Here is a 21,969-nt window from a genome sequence, read left to right on the forward strand (position 1 = left end):
TAGTGCAGAGATCTCACTAATTGTTTCTGATATTAGAAACTGTTAGCTAGCCTAACTCTCAAGCATCTGTCCTCAAAGTGGATTTCAATGTCAGTAAATGTCAGTAATGTTTTAAAGAACCTAATTTCCTTGAAGAATGTAATTTCCCAGGTAATTGTACTGACTCCATATGCTACATAGTATAAGTAATAGTACAAGTACCTGTTCTGTACTGGATATATCACCCACCAAATGTTCTTGGAGCCTTCCAGTCCTAAGGTATTATGTTAGTTATATTTTATACCAACGTTACTGGCTTGATATTCGTAAGATATTACCAGTCTAATTACTTGATTTCATTCATTTATACTCCCTTGATCTTCTGGCACAAAACATTACATTTTTACATTTCTAGGCGAGAAAAGTGCAGTGTTTAATGCAAATTATTGTGGAAACTGCGGATTTGTACTTTACAGAGTTCCCTTGTTAAAAATTATGTGCAAGTAGTTAAAACTCCATGGATACCTGAATGACACATTCTGGCTAACCTAATGGACCACTACATACTGTGGGACTGATTTATTTAGGTTTTCCAAGGCTGGAGAGGATACCTTTTCATCAGTGAAGCTGGGTGATCCAACAAATCCGTAATGGATCAGGACCAGGATTCAAAACATTTGCCAGCAAATAGCAGATGACTTTAAAGAAATCCATTTCAGGTTTTGCTGGATCACCCAGCTTCACCGATGAAAGTGTATTCTCTCCAGTTTAATTAGATTGCTGGATAGCCTGTACCTGATCTGTCTGTTTATGGTTGGTTTCAAGTTATTTTTTGTCTGTTTGTGTCCTGGATTATTCCCCAAACTAGTTTGGATTGCATTTGTGTGTGCTTATCTTGATCAATGGCTTTTAATATTCTCAGTTGTTGTTTTATCTACCTGTCTGGAATCTGGATGGTGTTTAGAATCAATTTGGCATAATGACTCTGTGTGCAACTTTGTGTTGTTTGCTTTGACCATAAGTCTGATGGCTGTAGCGTCTCTTCTGTCTATTTGACATCCATTGCCCCTGATGACAGAACTATGCCATCAAAATATCCATGCCCATCTGGGAGGCAGAGTCGTAACGTAACGTAACCCAGAACAAGCCCCATTTCCACCTTCATCCAAAAATAAACTCCTATTGTGTGTTACTCAAATCCATTTCAATGTACATACCAGGTGGTCGGCCATTTTTTGAAGCATGTTAGATGTGTACAATCTGAAAGTCTGGTCACCCCAGGTACTTTTCACATAGATGCATGGCTTTTTTTCATAAAATGGCAAATAGTGGTAATTCCTGTAAGACACAACACAAATTGTTAATCGAGGCTGTGATTCTCATGAATAAGGCAAGCATTTTCTCCTAGGTACTAAATTCTAGAAGGGACAATTCCACTGATGGAAGCTGCAGAGACAACGTAGTGATACAGAGTCTGCTTATCTCTACCTAATTTCCTCTGTATAGGACAAAAAGAGAAGATGATCTCCCCAATGGGAACACAGGTTGCTCAGTAACATTTACAGGTCTGTACATAGACTGCAAAGGGTTGGTACCAAGTCCAATCCAGGTACTGCTTGCATAAAAAAAATAGTGAGTTTGTAAAAACCAATCTGCATTATTTTTGTGTCTTTTATATATGCCTAGAGTCCAGCTTTAAATGCATGCATTGATTATCTTATAATGTGTACCTGTTTCCTTCTGTTATAAGAGGCTTCTCCGGCGATGTCACTGATTTATACGCCATTGAGATTTCATGAGAGACATTCCCCTCTTCAGCTTGCAGTAAAGGTGCACCTTCTGGGTCTTCAGGATCAGATGTCTTCTTTTTGCTGCCATGTGGTGAGACTCCATCAAGAACGTTTCCATAATTACCTGCAAATACACAGATAAGTTAGTAGTGCCAAGTATTTGCCATCATTACATCATTCTGGTATTTGGTGTTTACTTATAAAAACCCCCAATTTGTGCAAAGGACTGGAGAACATTGTGAAATCCTGAAAACAATATTTCAGACATTATACTTGATTACCCTTGTCACTGCTCGCCAGGGTATTCCTACATTGCCATATCATAGGAGGTATTCGAATTGCAGTGTCTACAAAAAACGCACCCCTACTAAGACAAATTAATAGCTCCAAAATCCTCAAAGTTCATGCTGCCTGCTGATTGAAGAGCTCAGGATATGACTTTGCAGACCTGTGCAGAAAGATCACAGCTTCCCACCAAGAGTAAGGCTCCTTTTTTACAGCTACTGACAACCGTTTTTATGCATGTTGCTTTTTAAAGAATAAGAACTGAAAGACTTTGATCATATTTTGTTTTGTTGCACCTGGAATATTTTTAGATGGCTTAAACTGAATGAATAATAGGTTTTAAATATTAACTCACCAACACTGCCTTCAAAGCTTATCGGTTTATCTCCAATCTTCCTGTCAATTAGGGTTGCCTCAAAAAATGAACCAAAAAGAAGGAAGTCTTCAAATTTTTCCTCGTGTATCTAAAATAAACATAAAGAGATATGTCATTGGGTTGTATCATCATTCAGGCATTTGCAGTTTGGTTGAACAATCCTAATTTATCTTTTGTTTGCTTCCTGAAGAGCACCATAGGTGAAAGCTCAGGTCCATGAAGTTATGAAGGCTTAGTGTTGTGGCACCCATAGTGGTAACGTGGCTCTCAAGTATTCATATATGGGGGTATATATATGACTATTTTGCTTTTAGACCCATAGTGGTAGTTAAATTGAAAAGTATCGACAAGAGAAGTAAGCTTGGCGTTCTACAAACTCGGCTCAAATGGTGGCTTCCTCAACCTGTTACAATGTTCTTCTTATTGACAAGAAAGAATTAAATCCTATTTACAACAGTTAGAATTATTAGGACAATACTGACTATGACAATACAACGAACAGATAATACCACAATATTAACCTCAGGAGGGACATCAAAAGGTTCCACTTCCACTTGGATCGAATTGGTCTTGTCTGCAGCAGCAGCAGCTGGCTTAGCTTCCTCCTTCTCTCCTTTCTCTTTCCCTGCCCCTTTGGAAGACTTTGAGTCCTTCATAGGAATTTTGATGTCCTTGATAATTTTGGAGAACTTTGATTCGTGTGCCCCACCAGAAAGAATCTCCACAGCGATTTCAATGAAGATTCTTCCTCTGAATGAAACTCCTTCTCCATGACCTTCGTTGAGCTCTTGGTGATCTTCCATCAAAGTGGTGTTACGAGGAGAACCATACAAGTTGATCCATGCTGGACCAAACGTTGGGAGGAAACCTATAAAAAAAAGAAACAAAAGCATTATGCTAAATAAAGTGCCCTTGGAGGGATTCTTCCCTTTGAATCAAACTTCAAAGTTTGCACCCTTACAAGTTACATCATGTCACCTTTTATAAAGCTTACACATTCTCTTACCCCGTTTGTTTGAACCCAGGACTGGATTTTCTAATAGGGTTAATGGGTCTAGGCCCAAAGGTTGCATAGGCAAAATAAGCTATATTAATTTATTATATTTTTTTTTAGTACATCATCAGTACAAAAAAACTATCTCATGGCCTTTGATGCAAATGTTGTAATGAACCAATAAATTAAGAAAAAGTTATAAGAAACAGATAACTAATACTTTTATAATTGGGCACTCAAGGTTGGGTGTCTACAGGCTCTAGTGATAGAAATCTAATTTTAGGTAAACTCCTAAAGTGACTTTTACTATAATAATAGTAGTGGCAGTGCTCTATATCTGGTGTTTTAACTCTCAAACTTCAATGTCATCATGGTGTCCTTTAATAACATGGGGAACAGCAGAGGAAACTGCTTTATCCATTGAGTTCTTTTCAAAGTGTAGAGATCAAAGAATTGGGCAGTAGGAGAGGTAAGTTCCCCTGTCTCTTTTCTTTCGTTATGAATACAACAAGGAACTTATAAAACCTTGCTGAGGATTCTGTTATGTTTGTGCCCCCAAGGGAAGATTTATTCTATCTCACCAAGATAGAAAGTGATGAGAAATCCAAGATTTCATTACTTACAACACAAGTAATAAATCTGACAATGGATACAACTGTCAAAAGCATAATTTCCTCTAATCTTTGAGATAATTCCCATCATTTCTTCACCTCTTCCAGTATTTCTGGGATGGGAAGAAATGTCGTCAATGTGACTCAGATAAGAAAAGGAACAAATAACCCTATATGTTTGTTACTTACCCTTTATCCAAAGCTTTAAAAAAGCTATGGCTGGAGAAATACTTTATTAATAATAATAATACCCAATCACACATCAATTTTAAAGCCAATTCAAAAACATTACAAGCTGAGCTTCCTAGGTTTCTATCCCCCGGGTTGGTTACAAGATGAATAACATCCACATATATATAATACAGTAGATTCACCTTTGTCACCATCTTGCTCATCAGAGATCTTCTTCAGATCTATGAAATGAGTCGCCAGAGCCACATCGTTCATACTACCCTCATCCCACACCTGGATCTTTACTCTCCGACACAATGGAGGGAACATTTCTTTAAATACAATCTGCTCATGCCATACTGGTGACGCTGTGTTCTTCTGGGCTGTTGTCCGACCCTAATATTCCAAACAAATAACCAACAGATTAAAGAAGATCCAAATAAAATTTGAGAATTAAGATCATGCTTTGTACAATTACATTGCTTTTTTCTATAATTGTGGGTTCCATTTATACAAGAGCTGGATATTAGAGTGTGCATGGCTAAGGGTCTACTGATGAGCAGAACTGCATTATCTTTAATGGCCATTTGGAATAAAAGACAATGAAAAATGTATGTTTGTGAATATTTTCTCCATTTCATGATTTTAATTTGCCTATCTTACCAGTTAACTGTAAACTGTTGGGAGTAGTTAGGACCAGTGATAACATGTAACAAAGTAAAACATGTAGTTTTTTCCTTGAATCAAAGTAAAAATATGGTTGGTAAACCACTTTTTAAGCCAACTGCCAACTTCAAATCAAATATTGCAAACTCACTGATCATAGTATTGTGATCTGGATTCTCCAGCATTTTTGAGAATGATACCACGTTCAGGAGTTTGGCAATAAACTTGTAAATTAGCAAACTGGAAAAAATTTTCGTACAATTCATCACTAAGGAAAAATTAATAATTGCCTGCGCCTCTCTAAACCTTGGTTTCTTGCTTGCATGTTGCTTGCATTCCTAAGCTGAAATAATTTGGGTCTTTTGTATCTGTGGGAAACATAGATGTTCATTTACCGGAATATATGGTGAATCCTTCTGCAAGGGATAATTCACCTAACTTAGTGAATGCGGTAAAAATTTACATTGCAAAAAATACCTAATAACATGCAAGTAAATCTAGAAAAACAGGATTTTCTTTGCACATAATTGGATTATTGTAATTACTTACTTGTAAGTACTTAGTGAAATGGTAATATTTCATTTTTAAGAAGCCTTTATTCTTTTATATACTTATATATTATATCATGTTGTCATTGTAACAAACAAGTCTAATTTACCATCTGTCCTGCAAACATGACCACCACATACGGGTCTACCAGGTCCTTGTCGTCTCCCATAAAGGCTTTGGTGACATTCGCCATTATACTGGAGTTCATTTTCGGGAGTCCTTCAGCTCTGTAGATCCGTACATAGAACCGGGCCCAGGGTCTCTCCGAGGGAAAACCTTTGGGGATCAACAAGTTCCTGCAAAACACAGTATAGAAGATATTAGGCAGGGTGGTGCATTTCACAGGTCATTTCTCAATAAAACCAAGAGCAAAAGAGTCTCTACTGCCTGTACCTTCTCCAGTTACCCCACTTTACCCTGTGCTGGGTTTGTAAGTTACAGTATATTGACCTCAATGGCAATGATCATTTTTGATAAGCCCAGAGGCATTCCTGCTCGTCCCTAGTTAGTAAAAATGTATTGAAAGAACAAGAAAGAGATGGGGTTCATTGGCTTAGTGAATTAAGTGTTTGGAGATGCCCATCTGTGCTGTGCGCCATCGCAGTACGAAACGCTATTTATTCTCCAGCTATTTATTCTCCATTTATTGTCCAGCAATGTCATTTGCAGCAGCCAGGAAAACTAAGATAGCAGCAGCCCCTGCTTCCCTTTAGCTGTGCAGCCTGATGGATTTTTTGCATCCCCAGCACCACTCTGGGAGGCTGTGCACAGCTGAAGGGGATTTCAGAGGCAATTAGCTCCGGACTCAGTCCTGCACTGCTATTGGCTGCTGGGACTTTAAGGCCTCTCTGCTCCCAGTCACCAGTGCCTGTTGTAGGATATAGTTGGGCTAATCCATGCTGAAGTTTGTTTTTGTCCGATTTATTGTTGCTGACCTTGCCTTTCCTGCTTTAACTCAGCCTGGACCGGTCTTTGCCTGTGACCCCGACTCTGCTTGTGCGTTTTCCATTGTACTTCATGGGGGATTGATCTCTTGTGTATGACCTCTGCTCTGTATTCTGGACTTGGTTCTGTTGGAATCTTGGTACTGCTATCTGTGGGCTCCTGGCTTGCTGCCAGCCCATCCCCAGATACATTCCTTGCGCAGTAACTCCTGCCGTGTTAGATTGGAGGACTGGTGTGTGGTGAGGACTGGTGCTGATCAGGGCCTTACATTAAGTATTTACAACAATTCGTTCATACATAATTACAAAACTATTACAAAAGATATTTTCAATCTCTGCTGTGGCAGCACAAAGTTATACAAAATATAACTGTTGTGTACCGCTAGTGATCTGATCAATCGTTCTGGTTTTGTTTACCCAACCCGTTTCACCTAGATAGGCTTCCTCAGGGGTATGTAGGTAATCCTATGTAAGCAGAGCCAGGAGCTGCACCAAGATTTAAAATACTGTGCCAGCTCTGAGCTAGCATCTTCATCATTCATTGCTAACTCTAAATGATACTTGAACAAAGATGGCTCCTTACTACAGAGAAAAACAGATGATGCCATTGTCGGAGATCGCAATAAGAAATATTAAATATGTGAAAATAGAGAATGCCAACATTAATTTCAACTTTACTTGTTTCCAAGCAAAGCGCATTTTACAATAATTCTTGTTGCCATTCTCATATTAGGCAAATTACCTGAAATTAATTAAAATGGTGAGATTAATATGGTGAGATTAAAATGGTGACATTGTTGTAGAAATACAGCGTAAACCCCTTTAGATGGATTATTCATGAAAAAGTGTGAAAAATGTCCTACAGTAAATCTTTATAATTAGCATTTCCATGGTTTAATTGCCTCAATGGTTGGTTTTGTGTTTGGGGAGCTGAGAAAATGGAAGACATTTCGTGTTCAGCTCATTAAAACAGAAGAAATAATTAGAGGGAAACAAATAGTGTTATCTCCAGGCAGTGAGGAACAGAAACATTCCATCATACGCCGTGATTAGCTTTGAATTATTGTACATTGTAAATGGTGTAACTAACGACTTTCTTATTTATATCTGTGACATTTTAAAATATATAAAAGCAAATCAGCAGATATAGCGATATAATTGTTATTGTAGTTGAATAATTATAGAATTCCTCGTTATACAGCCTTCAAATAGAACTGAGATCATTAAGGGCCCTTTCAGACCCGCAGTGTAAAAAGTTTGCAATCTGTACCAAGGACAACCACATTTGCACACACTGCAGCAGCAGTGCAAATTCTAAACAGCAAAAATGCTTTTGGAACTGCACAGAAATCTGCTGCGGCCACCTGCTAAAAATGGTCCCAGTCTGCTCCTATTCACTTGAATGTACAGCTCATTACAGCTAATTGCAGTTGAACCCATGGAATGTTGTCAGCCACAGCCAGTATTGTTGACTTATGATTTACTCCCTGGCTGCTTTTTTTGGCAGTTTCCAGTCTCCTCTTTGAAGGCAAGTCAACCAAAGGCATTTTACATTAATAAATTGGCTTTGAAGATGTACACACAATTGGAGGGGGGATTTGGATCGGTGGGTGAGTAGTGAACGTTTTAAGAGACAGAAGGAGTCAGGTAGGCGAGGTTGAAGCGTTGGGTTTTGAGTGTTCTTTTAAATGATCAGAAAGTAGGTGCAAGCTGAATAGGAATGAGAAATAGGACGAGAAAGACCATTCCAGAGAGCTGGGGAAGCTCTAGAGAAATCCTGGAACTGTGCATGTGAGGAGGTTATGAATAGGAAGTCATTAGTAGGTCATTGGAGGAGAGAAGAGAGCGGCTGGAAGAGTATTTATCTATCAGGTCAGAAAGGTGAGTGGGAAAAGAACTGTGGAGGGATTTGAAGGCAAAGCACAGGAGATGAATTTGATTCTCAGGTGAAATGGAAGCCAATGGAGAGAACTACAAAGAGAGGCAGCAGAAGAGGAGCGGTGGGAAGGATGGATGAGTCTGGCTGCAGCATTCATATTAGATTGTAGAGGAGAGTGTCGGGTTAGTGGAATACCAGAGAGCAGGAGGTTACAGTAGTCCAGACAAGATATGGATGGTCAATATTGTATGGATTCCATATATAACAAGTTGGATTATGTCTTACTTTTCTATTTGTTCCTCGGCATCACTGACTTTCTGGCCAGACTGTATGCTGTCCCCTTTTCCGGCCACGGTAATGTCACATTTGAGGTACCCCTTCACACCAGTCCTGATGTCAGCGGGATCTGTGAGAAGGGCCCATTTGTCACTGAACTGGTGCCCTGAAAAATATCATTTAGATATCACAGCAATGCCAGATTTATTTTACTAAACCTAAAGAAATCAAATAAATGAAGTTAGATATAAATATGTATATATTTAATATATATGTGCATGTGTTTATAATATATATATATATATATATATATATATTTATATGTATATATATTGAAAATAATTTTTACATGCAGCTAATATAAGCATCTAATTTTTCCTTGGTATCATACGCCCCTGTACAACATTGTTCAGACTGGGAGAGGGAAGAAGCAGAATGGGGAGCCAACCAGGTGTGATACATACACAGGTGTAAAAAGGTGAATGGGGGAGAAACTGTGGAGAGATTGGTTGCTTCTGCTCATTCAATGTCCAATCACAGCCTAGGGTGGTGATAAGGAGTGCTGCAGAGAATTCTAGCCTTTAGAAAGAGCACATTGCGCTCAGTAATTTAATTTATTCTGCAATCTACATTGAAGATTCTGCTTCATTATTTGCACCATATTCCAAGCAGTCACGGTTAAATCCACTGAGTCGGAGAACAATAATAACGAAGCCTTGTTTTTGTCTCCGTGAAATCCAATTACAAAGCTGCTTCATGGCTCAGCAAAATAATAGCAGCGTCCTACAATGTGTATGTTATGTTCACTGAAAGAACAACTGGTACACAGCTGGGTGATGTCTGCTGTCAATACAGAATACAATCAATCAGAATTTATTTATCATTGTTCTGGCAGCTGTAAAGTTTAACTCTGGACTACACCAATATTGTTTAATTTTACAGGAATGTAAATTCTTATAGGAATCCTGGTGTTCCATATGTAATTCTTCCAGATCTGGGGATGTAATGCAGCATGAAACAACTCCTGTACTTTGCCTCTGTGCAGACCTATCACTGCTTCTCTCCATCCTTGTGCAGCATGACTGGTCTTCTATCCTCCCCCTGTAGGGTTTTGCAGGCATTGCATTGTGGGAGAGCCTCATTCATCCCATCTACGACTCTTCTTTCTGCACCGGCTATGTACAGAACAGTGACAACATCATAGCCTATGTTTCCAGGTACTACAGGTAGTCCCCAAGTTAAGGACATGTGACATACGGACAACTCCTAGATACAAACAGGGGCTTGATAGGGGGAAGGGGGCGGTTTGCATGACACAGCTGAGCTCTTCTTCAACCTCTTTAATGACCAAGACAAACTCTGCAGTTGATTCTTTTTGCATATCAAAGCACAGCTTGCTACAGAAGTTAATGAATATCGAGGCTCCATAAAGTATTTTTTTTTTTTTGCTTTGTTTGTGATTAGCTCACAGTGAGGATTTTTTACAATAACTTAAACCTCACTGCCTAATAATATGTTGAGAAAAACATCTGTCCTAACTGCATTTTTTAAAATAATGTACCTGTTCCGACTTACATACAAATTCAACTTAAGAACAAATCTACAGTCCCTATCTCGTATGTTACCCGGGGACTACCTGTATATGGGTTTGCAAAGGAATTTTGTCGTATGTGTATTTACATTACTTTGTATACTTCATGTATATCTCATCTTTCAATCAATCTTGTAGATAAGTCTATTTTTTTTTTGTAACATATTATATCATCTATCATATTACCTGGTTCATTATAAACAGTTCCCAGATCAAGCCTAAAAGAACCAATCAGAACGCTTCCAATCAATTTGTTGTGCATAACCTGTTGAATAAAGCAGAAAAAAGTTAGAATATTGATAAATCATGGTAGATGCTGATGTCTTGAAACAAATAGATTGTAGAATTGAAAATCTGGGGTTTCATAATACATTTTGAACCAGGGAGCAAATAGTTGTTATTTAGGAGGGGTTGGTGATGAGTGGCTACTAGGACTAGGACTAATTACAATTTGATAAAAATGCATGCTTCCTGTGGCTTATTTATGACCATAGAATACCTGTTAGCCCTTAAAAATGGTCAGAATTGAAAAAAAGAAAAGGATTTACTGCTTTAGACTTTAATAGGATTCACTGCTGAGTTCAGGTTTGTTCAGAATTTGCTAAACCCTTGGTAAATCAAACTAGGGCAGGTTTGTCCATCCCTATTCACTGCAGGAAAAAAAAATGATCAGTACAAGTCAAAGTAAAACTTCCGCTATACATTTTTAGGATGAATTACTCCTCAATGTCTGCAGCTAAAGAGGTCAATGATGACTTACTTCATAGGTGATATATTGTTTAATAAAACATGAAAATATTTAAATGTTGATAGGCTGGCCAAATTTGTACTTAAGAGCATACCTAAACTCAAAAATTTCACTTTACATAAAAGGGTAGACAACCCTTTTTTTAAAAAAAAAAAGGAGTGCAGCACCACCTCCTAATTATTAATTGGAGCGCAAAGCCTCCCGGTATACCCACGTCACGCATCGCGGGAGGCTCTTGAGTGCTCCTTCTGCACATGCCCAGAAGGAGCTATTTCGCACAAAGAAAAAAAAGGCTGATCTCATGCATGCGCAGTGAGATCGGCAAGTTCTCTTTCCATCCTACGGCACCCGATCTCGCGCCTGGGTTGGGTGATGTAGGATGAAATACAGGAAGAAGAAGATAAGATGGCAGCACCCGGAGCACCGGCTCGTTGATGGATGCCTGGATATGGCGGGACCTGATGCAAGACATCCCCGGATGGCTCGCACTGCCCTGCAGGTTGAAGGTAAGTGAATTTTTTTTTACATTTTTTGTCTGTTTAGTTCCTCTTTAAGACTAGGGCTATGGTCAGGCAATGAGGTTGCAGTGCGGTTACTACTTCTCTATGCCAGTGAACTGCTGCTTGGACCCACAGTAGTCCCACAGAGAATAAATAGGGGGGGGGGGGGACAGTGAGTAGCATGTTCGGAGCAACAAAGGATCGTTTGTTCCTGAGGCAACTAGCCCAAGGGAATTTAGACCATTTCTGCAAAACCGCAGCTCTGTTAAATATATCAATTTGGTATATCATTGTCATACTTACCGAGAGCTTGATGATTTTGTCAAATAGCTGCTCTTGGGGCCCCACAAAATCAAATACAAAGTACTGCCAATGAAATAAGAATATATTACTTTTTGCAGACTCTGATCATTCTGTACCATAGACTATAATACAATAATAATGATATAGAGCAAACCTAAAAGTAAGTGGCATGTATCAGAAAACTACTAATAGCATAAAGGAAACACAAATCTCTGCTGCTTCTCCACTGTTTGAGTTTATTTGAATTATTCTCCCAATTCTTACATTCCATGCATTTCGCAGTGCTTTGTCCCGATTCTGTGTTCAGAATAAATGCTATTAGGTCTACAGTCGTATTGGGAATTTTGTATCCTGATATTCATATGGCTCAGCCACTGATGTTCCCAGAATACTAAAGTATAGAAAACTATTCGATTTATGCAATTGATTGACCTTCTCTCCAAATGTCTTTGCAAAGTTTTCTGAAAACCCTTTATAGGGCTCTATTTATAAAACGGAGAATCAGACATTCCCTCAAACACTGCAACCTGGTGGGAATCCTCCAGGTTTATATGTTACAATGGCAGTAATTGATTCTAACCAGGGAATGTTTGAGGGAATGACAGATTCACTGTTTTATAAATTGGTCAGAGAGTAGTAGTCAAATGAACCCATCAACTCTGCTATTGTGGTCTGGACTTGGGTCTAGGCTTCAATGACCTCAAATCATAAAATGGCAACTTTTTTAATTTTATGAAAAATGGGTACATACTTTGTAGCAGGAGAGGGGTGGGTGCCTAAAATGGATAACCTTTGTCTATTAAACATTGGAAAGGGTTTGCTTACTGTACATACACTCTGTTTATAACTTGGAGAAAGATTGAAGCAAGGAAAGATTACTAAAGGTTGGGTAGAACTTTCATAAGCTTTGTTTCTCAACGGGATATCTATGGCCACACTTCCTGTGTGTTCACAGATCAAGTCACACCTTAAAATCCCAATTTGATGATCACCTCATTAAAAAATGGAGCATTCGTTGCTTCTTTGACCGCCGTTTGTTTCTTTTCATCTCCAATCTCTATAATGACCACTGGGTCAATATTTTCACCAATGAGCTGCCTGGCTTCGGTGATAGTTATGGCAATCTGTAGAAAGAACATATATACTCAATAACAATTTGGTGAAATCATGGTCTTGTGATATCTTCCTGCTAACAAGCAAATGTTTGCTTATATAAAGTTCTCACCTGATATGTCTGGATTTTCGTTTCCCCTTCATGAATCTTAGCTTCTAGCTTGGACCTGTTGAATCAACCATAAAATATTTTTAGGCATAAATTTTACTACTCCAGTCTCTATCACCATGCGAATCCTTTAACTGAGAAGTTAAAAACAAAACTTTTGGTTGTGCCCATCACCATAATGATGAAAGATCATCAATAATTTATAGAAGGCTACTTGGTTTTCTGTATATACCCACCTGGAGGAGGCAAAGTTGGGTGCATTTGGCTTTTCAGGATTCTAGGTGAAGCTATTCGAGATACAGCCATGTGAAAAAATATATACACCCCATGGGGATTATTGACTTAGAAAATATAGAAAATATCAATGTAATAAATGCCTCAATCTGTGTCATATTCACATTTCTGATAAAGTCACAGACAAGGTGAATATACTATAGCAAGAATAATAAATGGTTAATCAGGCAAATATTAGATTTTAATAAAACAAAACTTCAAGGTAAAGGTGATTATTAAGGAAATGATATTTATTTCTTAAATAAAGTGACTAGTGTTGGTGTTTGAATTTGGGTTGTCCTTATATTTGGACCTGAAAATGGCTGTTTGAATTTGGGTAGACCCAACTCGAAAAAAAAACAGATTCGACAGTAAAAATTCTGTTAAAAAAATGTAAAAATGAGTTAAAAAAAAAATAAAAATTAATGGTAAATTAATTTGAGTGTTTGTATTTATTTAACTAATTGTTTTTTTACAGGTTATCCTACAATGACGTGATATCTCTTACTCGGTAACACACTTTCCAGCACAGTAAAATTATGATCCATTTGTTACATTTTTCTTTTATCCGCTGCTCGAAAAATGTAACAAATGTATTTTATTACTGTGCGTGTTACAGAGTAAGAGATAATTGCCAGCCGGGTATCTTCTCAATGATTGCAGCAGAGTCTGAAATCATTGAAAAGAGTGTGCGATCCTGGGGGCACTACAGGTTAATTACCCTGTCGTGCCCTGGGGATTGTAGTAGAACTGCAGAGTTCATCTGCAGTTCAGTTCCCACGGTCACATGACGTGGTCATAGCTGTGACTGCAGGCTATCCCCAGGCACTAGAGGTTGAATGGGGACAAGTTTCCCCATTCATCACATCTAGTGCCCTGTGGTCTTGGATAGAGAAACTCTATCCAAGAACACATACTACTAGCAACAGCAATCAGGATCGCAGGTTGCAGCCCTGTAGTATGTGTTCCTGTATGGAGTTTCTCTAAGAACACAGGACTCCCTGCAATATGCAAAGAAACCCTAAACCAAAATAGTTCCTCTATTGTATAGTCAGTATGGAAAGCTTCTACTGCAATACCAAATATGTCTACAATTGTTTGGACTGGTGGTGGGAAAAGTGATTCCTGTGTAGACCTTGATATTAGCTGTTGTAGGAGGTGTCTGTAAATTTCACTTTATAATTTGGGGTTTTTGGACACTTCTTTTTTGCACTTTTTTTACCACCACCTGAGGGGGTTGCACCTAATCTGAAACACCTGATTTTTTTTATGAATTTTGAGTGGCGGTAAATGCAGGGTTGATCAAATTTCTTTGACAAATTAGCATTTTCTTTATTTAGATGCAAATATTTACACCATGTCAGTTTTATGTGCCATTTGTTGAAGTATATCATCAGCTCAGCAGTTTCCATGTGGTGTAGTACGTTTTCACATGATGGGACATCCACTAGGTTGGAACATTTTTCTGATTTTGCAGGACAAGTTTTAGATTCTAGCCAGGCAAAAATAAGTGTTAACAGGCAGCAAAACGCAATTTCATCTTCCAATGATCAGAAAGGAATAGAAACGCTGCAAGGCACAGAGCTCCAAAGTAAGGGAGCTTCCCTATTTACCTCTCAAAGGGATCATTATAAAACTGCTTACTATTTCATTTAATTGTAAAATTAAGGTTTTGGTTTGGAACCCAACAAAAAATGCTCCCATTAGGTTAAGAAGAACAGTCAACAGTCCAGCCATTGGGAAATTAAACTCCTTAGATTTATGCAAAACTGTTGATAAGATTAAATTGAGGGATTCAATATTGTTGCATAATGTTGAGATATTTATAAATAGTTTAACAAGCAATGTTGTAGATACCTTTTCTTTTGCATAGACACAGACAGGGATGTGTTGGAGGCGGAGAGGTCGGTGAGCAGGCTGTCAGTACTGCCGCCCAAATCGCTTGCCGGTATGATGCCATGAGTGCTGTCTGTATCATCTACAAAAACAAAACATGCCATATATCAATAAATTGGTGAGAAATCAGGGGGGTAGTTGGGGCAGGGATGCATTTACATAACAAGGATGCGCACTCGCCATGGATAGCCTTCACTATTACCGTGCCCCTCTTCTTTTTTTTAGGACTACAACCGTCTGGGAAATGGTCCATCTACAAATCTGGGTATGGTCAGATGAGGGAACATTTACATGCCTGAAAACCCCAACATTTTGTGATTAAGCCTACTATGCACTCTTGGGGGATAAAGGGACTGATTTGGAAGATTTCTTTTATTGATTGGTATTACCCTATTTAAGCTTAAGCTCAGGTACCCTCCTGCTCGGGGCAATACAAACAAGCATGCTTGTACAACTGCATATGCATGGCTGGCTGCCATTTACGACCATTTGTTTTCATGTATCATCAACCAATTAGCATCAGACTTGCCATGAAAGTTTCAAAAGGATTGATATATATCAGAAAATCAGAACACTTACTAAATGATAAAAACACCACTGCATATGAAAAAGTCCAAAATAACATCAATTTGCATTTGTTAGAGAAAGCCAATGGATCGGGCAGTTTATAGGCCGAAGAGAGAATAATATCCGCTCTGAAAATACTAAATACCACAGGAGCATATTCTCTGTAAATCTTGTATTGCATTCTCTGGAAAATGTATATACATTTTTTTTCTTAAGTGCAGTGGTCCTGTTAATTTACTCTATAATTTACTTTATATGCTTTGCCAAGAACCCACGATAATATAATCTCGAGCAACCCAATAAACCTGATCACAGATCTAATAACGAGCCATAAAAACAGAACAGGGAATCTAATCCTTATTTACTACATTTAAACCAAAAAAAAATACTTCTGGCTATATATAATATTTAATTACTTTTCACGTTTGGTGATTTTTCAGTTCCTTTTTCAATCTGTACACACATAAAATCCCTCATGCAGGACAGAGCCGGTACTGAAATAACTGTACACATCCAAATTAAATATTCTATCATCATTTTTTAAAGACTCGTAAACATGACGACGGGCTGTGTCTCAGGGAAAGAGATCTTTCAGTATTTCTGCTTTCATATGTATTACTGATTAGTTGTCCTTTATAGAGCTGTGATGAGTGCAATGTGTTCATTATTGATAATGCAACGGGAAGATATTAAACCAATCTACAGAAGGCAGAATGCTAACTGCAATTGTTTCCTAAATTGAACACAAAAACACAATAATTTTTTTCTAATATAAAAAGGAGCATGCTTTCTTTATTAAAGGAAATAGTAAAAGGAGAATTATATAGGTATGCTTCAGTATATTCAATTTTGCATCTTTGTAAAATCAGGAGTTATTAAAGGAAATAATAAAAGGAGAAATACATAGGATTACTTCAGTATATGCCAAAATCAATTAACACCTGCATATACATGGGAGTTTATTCCTACGGCTGAAGCCAATAAGAATGACCAAAGTCCTGAATCCAAATATGTTGGGAGTTATTGGAATATAGTTGTCCTTTAAGTAATAACTAAATTTAATGAACAATACATTTAAAATAGAAAGACAAAATGAGGGCTTTTTGGAATGCACATAAAGTAGGAAAGTTGGCAAAAACGCTAATTACAGAGACTTTTTAGGTATTTACATTTTCTATACAAACATCCAGAATATTCTAATATAAACAGATTTTACTTAACATTTATTTAAAAAAATAAAAGCAAAAATCTCTCAACATGAAATGTTTATCAGAGAACAAAATTGGTCCCAATCATCAGACTTACCTCTTCCTCACTAAAGCGCAGGTGCCTCTCTCCTGAACATGCGGGCAGATCTCACTCTGGGCATGCCTGCGCTCCCAAGCTTGATCAGTTTCACCCATCCCATCGCCCAGTCAGGAAATATCCTTTTAATCATCCCTGGCTATTTAGCTGGCTCAAACACAGCACTCAGCCTTTGTGAAATGTGTCTCCACTAATACCGAGCCCCCAGCTCTGCTGAGCAATGCCTCTACACCTGTTGGGTAATTCAGTGTTTCCTGTGTCCAGCTCCTGTGTTAACCCCTTATTGCCCAGTCTGTTGTTTACCAACCAGTTTCCTTGTGCTGCTCCAGTGTTCCTCTCTGTTCCTTCCAGTGTCTCCTGTGTTCCCTGTGTCTGCGGTGGCCCCTGTGTTATCTGTGTCTATTTCCTGGACCCCTGGTTCCTGACCCTTGGCTTTTAACCTTACCTCTCTTGCTTGCTGCCTGCCTCATCCCCAGCCTTTCTTGACAATTTTTCTGTTTAGTGATTTGGTACCGTGTATCTTCCTGCCCACCCTGGTGTGCCCAAGGACCGCAACCTGGCTGTAACCAGCAGCGCAACATCCTCACCACTAGAGGCTCTGGAGAAAACTTGGTTACTGGTTAGACTCTGCGCCTTGGCCCTTCTCAAGGCTCACACCATTTCTGTGCAAGCAGTAGTGCCCCCTAGTGGCCCTGTATCCCCAAGTGTGACACCATTACAGTATTTGAAACATTTCATTGACTTCTGGAATTCGGTGGAGATTATGCGAACAATTGAAATGTTGGAATATCAGATTTCTTAGTATTTAGGGAGTTTTTTTTTTCTCCCTGATGCAACTCCTCCACTGTCAGCCCTAAAGCTTGTCATAAAGCATTGTTGGATGTTGGATCAGATGTCCAGACTGGGCCAACAAGTGGTCTCAAGATTTCCTGAAGAAGCAGATTTAGTCAGTGAAAAGTGTTGATAACTTTATTGGGACCCATTTTGCGCTGATATAATGCTCATGTTGGGAGAATAATGCTTTTAACATTTTTAATAAAATGGTAAATAAAATCTGTTTATTTTAGATTATTCTGGATGTTTGCATGGAAAAAAAATTGCCTAAAAAGTCTCTGCAGTTGGCATTTTCACCAATGTATAAAACAGAACATAAAACTATGTTGCCCCTTGTGATGATTTGTCTAGGACCTGCACAAATCTGAGGGACAAATTGTAAAAGAGCAAATACATTTTGGAGAGGTTTTAAATATATAAAAGAGGCAAAATACATTGCAAGGAGAAATGATAAAACCAGCATGTCAGTTTAGGAAAAGGCATCTTAAAGGCAATTAAGCTGACATGTTTAATTATATCCAAAGCCACTATAAAGAATGAGCAATATAACTTCTCATCCCTGGAGCTACACAAAGGAAAAGGGGAGTTCTGTTGTGGGGAAATGAACAGGTTATAAAAAAGTTAGATTTTTTTCAGATTGCAACTACTGCTCACCTTCCCCCGGCTAATTTGGCCCAGGAGAGGAGGGGAAGAAAAATCAAGAAGGGGGTGCGTGGTAAATATGCTGAGATTAAGAACCACTCACTTCTAAGATATATTTATTGCTGGTGGATCCTACTAGTGGGCCGCGGCCATCTGGTAGCTGGGCTGCGAGAGCACGGAGACCAGCGGTCCCCAACCTGTGGGGGTGCACCGGCCAGAGCCGCGGAACATGTCACTCGTATGGATCGCAGGCTCAGAGCGGTGGGCATGTTGTGTCTCAGGACAGGATCAGACCTGTGATGGGAGAGTGGGCAAGTTCTGCCATTATGACATCACTCTGGGGGAAATTCCTTCTCCTTTGAGTGACACACGGCTCCCCGCACATGACCGCGGGGTCCATAAGATAGGAGATCCGTAGGTCCCAAATGGTTGGGGACCACTGCTGTAGACAACACAGAAAGGTGTAACTCGCTTGTCATTCTATATGACAGAACAGTTTCATCCGCCAATGGAAAAGATCAGGAATCATTATTCCATTATGAGACTTTATAATATTACATGCTGGAAGTGTGGGCACTTTGTATTGTTTGCTAACAACATATGATAAGACTGATGGCAGCTTAAGCTTACTTGCACTGCTTTGTGCAGGAGTTTAATTCTGTTCTTTGATGAAGAGATTTATTTGATTGGCTGAGGAGGAAATACAACGTTCATGTAATCTTGATCCGGCTCTATTTTGAGTTGTTCTTTGTTTATTTACTAGGCCTTACCTAGTGCGCCCTTGTTTGCAATCGTCAATCCCTTGTCAGCTTTCTTCTTTTTCTTCAGGTGTAGACCAGAGAACAGGCCTTTCCTGGAGAAGAAATGAAAAGGAAATATCAGATGATTGTAGACATTTTATTATAAAAATAAATCCTAATTTTAATTAAACATTCAGTACAATTCTGTCTTTCCAAATAACGAATGTCTATAAAATCCCTGGGCTTTAGTTTTTTGATTGCTGTCTGCACTAGTTTACTGTTTACCCCTTTAAATATTAATAAACTGAAACACAAGCACAAATACGTCTTTTGGCTGAATTATTCCTTCTACACAAGGGAAATGTTCGGATCTATTACATTACGCCTTGTTCCATGGAGAATGCAGAGGATAAATTTGGATGCATCTATCGAAACGTTTGGCACAATATTAGAAAGCAAATATAATTGATCCTCATCTGCATCAATTAGAATAATTGAACGTTCCTGGAATTCAATAACTGTACATTTATATCTGTGACACTGTAATATTTAGGATAAAAGAGAAACTTAAAAAAATTTCAAACACGTGTAAAGCCACAGTAGTCTGACACAGGCTTAATTGTTATCTTAAATGCCCCTATTCAAGTGAATAGGAGCAGTTGGAAGCCTTTTTTTCACACATAGCAAGAAATTGCAGTGCGGTTCATAAACATAACATATCTTAAAGCTGTGGCCTGGAGATATGCACTGCCATGTGCAAGTCTTGTTGCTTGCTGTGCGCTTTGCTTTTCACAAGCACAAAGCAGCTAGGAGCTGTCACCTACACTATTTTATACTTTGAGTCTGATTTATTAAAGCTCTCCAAGGCTGGACAGAATACACTTTCATCAATGAAACTGATCCAGCAAACCTGGCATGAATTTCTCCAAAGTCATTTGCTAGAAAATTTTTCCAAACCTGAACCAGATCCATTCCAGGTTTGCTGGATCACCCAGCTTCCCTGATGAAAGTGTATCTTCTCTAGCCTTGGAGAGCTTTAATAAATGCCATTCGAGTCTGAAAGGGCCCCTACTGTTCTTGCTCAATTTTTGGTAATTTTTATTTAATTTTCTTTTACAATTACAAGCATAAACTCCAGGCATTTCTTTAATGTGAGGGTGAGCACTCAGGATCCTGAGTATATAGTGTGCATCATAGACCCGCCCCTGAGGAGTGTAGGCATGGTATTCTGCACTTACATGCACTTATTTTATGATGACTAGGGATGAGCGAGCGAGTTTTTAAAACTCAATGTCGCGGCGAATTCGGACGTTCTCGCTTACCAAAATTGTAAGCGAGAGCGGCCGGTGTCAATACGCCTAAGAAAGATAGAATTTTAATTAAAAAAGGTTTAAACAAAAAAATTGTGGGCTGCGCTGATCAATGAATGCAGCCAGGGTTGAATTCATTGATCAGCTCAATGTGCGATCCCCGGCACTAGAGATTAAATAGGGACAAGTCTCCCCATTCAAAACCTCTAGTGATCTCTGATTGGCAGAGGAAAGGAAAATCCTGATGGCACTCAAGTGGGAAAAAAAGGATTTTCCTTTCCTCGACCAATCAGAGAGCACTGAACGTTTTGAATGGGGAGACTTGTCCCCATTAACCTCTAGTGCCGGGCATCGCACACAGGATTTCCAGGGCTGCATGAACGAATGCAGAGCTGGAAATCCACTGCAATACCCGTGCATTAGAGGTTAATAAACCTCTAGTGCCCGGGGATCGCACACAGGAGGATTCCCAGGGCTCCATGAATGAATGCAGCCCTGGAAATCCTCCTGCACTGATTTCCTGGAACTTCTGAAGGGTTCGCGAAATGGGTTTGCCGAAATTTTGCGGACCCATCAGAAATTCGAGGAGATTTTCATGAGAATGATGGAGGAAAAAGAACATGTTTGCCATGTGACTGGCCTAAAATCATCTAGGACAGGGGTGCATTACAAAAAGAAGCAATGACTAAATACTGGAGGGCTTCCAAGAATGGAAGGGGCAGAGCTGGGAACAAAATATGTAACTTTTATGTAGATTTTTTTTAATAATTGTAAATATATTTTGCTATTGTTACAGCTTAATAAATACTTTTTATAGGGATTGCTTATAATATTAGATTTGTAGCAATTAAGACCACATCAGCATTTTAGTTTTTGGCTGCCTTTGTTACAACCAATAGAAGGCTGAATCTGCACAGTGGGGTTATTCACACACACACTAGTTATTCACACTCAGTAAGTGTTTTAGATATGACTTAAAAAACTGGAACGCAAAATAAAGAGAAATCAAAGAATATCAGAAAAGGTCATGGCAGTGAACATTTCCTGTATTTTTTGCTTATTTCAGAATATAATGAAAGACGCATGTCCATATGTCTTTATGTAGAGATTTGTAAGCTGCCATTGGTGATATTTCTGGAGAATTCCAGTTGCCTGGCTGTCTCCCTAAATAGGAGGAAGAGAAGTGGCCAAACTAAAGGGAAAGATCAAGGTGGAAAGACCAGGCTGGACTGAGTACCAGACATAAGTGGGGGTCAGGGTTGAATAATTTTGCTTCAGATCTTCTCTCTCTATATAAGTCCATAGGGATATAGAAGTAGTGGAAGCAGGTCAACTGCACCTGTCAAAGTATCTTAAATGGTCTTGTGACAAAGAACAGTCCATATGCCCATTGAAACCAGTCAACACAAGACCTAAGGTTGTAAGGTTGTAGCTTAGGAGTGGGAAGGTGGCTTAGATCAACTTGGAGGTAGGCTAAAAGTGGTAGGTAATGTTTTGAAAGTTTATTTGCTCTTTACA

At 38.8% G+C, this 21,969-nt stretch overlaps 1 protein-coding gene across 1 annotated transcript in view; it reads right to left on the reverse strand.

The window, feature by feature from the left end:
* FER1L6 (fer-1 like family member 6) overlaps positions 1 to 21,969 on the reverse strand; it is a 113,930-nt gene that overhangs the window by 74,302 nt on the left and 17,659 nt on the right. The window contains exons 2-14 of the mRNA XM_072410662.1: positions 19,172 to 19,254; positions 15,015 to 15,135; positions 12,888 to 12,942; positions 12,655 to 12,786; positions 11,663 to 11,725; positions 10,298 to 10,376; positions 8,530 to 8,686; positions 5,531 to 5,717; positions 4,410 to 4,602; positions 2,952 to 3,298; positions 2,410 to 2,518; positions 1,710 to 1,893; positions 1,197 to 1,317 (exon numbers count right to left, since the gene is read on the reverse strand). Coding sequence (XP_072266763.1) covers positions 1,197 to 1,317; positions 1,710 to 1,893; positions 2,410 to 2,518; positions 2,952 to 3,298; positions 4,410 to 4,602; positions 5,531 to 5,717; positions 8,530 to 8,686; positions 10,298 to 10,376; positions 11,663 to 11,725; positions 12,655 to 12,786; positions 12,888 to 12,942; positions 15,015 to 15,135; positions 19,172 to 19,254 — 1,831 coding nt within the window. The remainder of the gene's footprint in view (positions 1 to 1,196; positions 1,318 to 1,709; positions 1,894 to 2,409; positions 2,519 to 2,951; positions 3,299 to 4,409; positions 4,603 to 5,530; positions 5,718 to 8,529; positions 8,687 to 10,297; positions 10,377 to 11,662; positions 11,726 to 12,654; positions 12,787 to 12,887; positions 12,943 to 15,014; positions 15,136 to 19,171; positions 19,255 to 21,969) is intronic.

Source organism: Pyxicephalus adspersus, chromosome 5 (assembly GCF_032062135.1).
Source record: "Pyxicephalus adspersus chromosome 5, UCB_Pads_2.0, whole genome shotgun sequence".
NCBI lineage: Eukaryota > Metazoa > Chordata > Amphibia > Anura > Pyxicephalidae > Pyxicephalus > Pyxicephalus adspersus.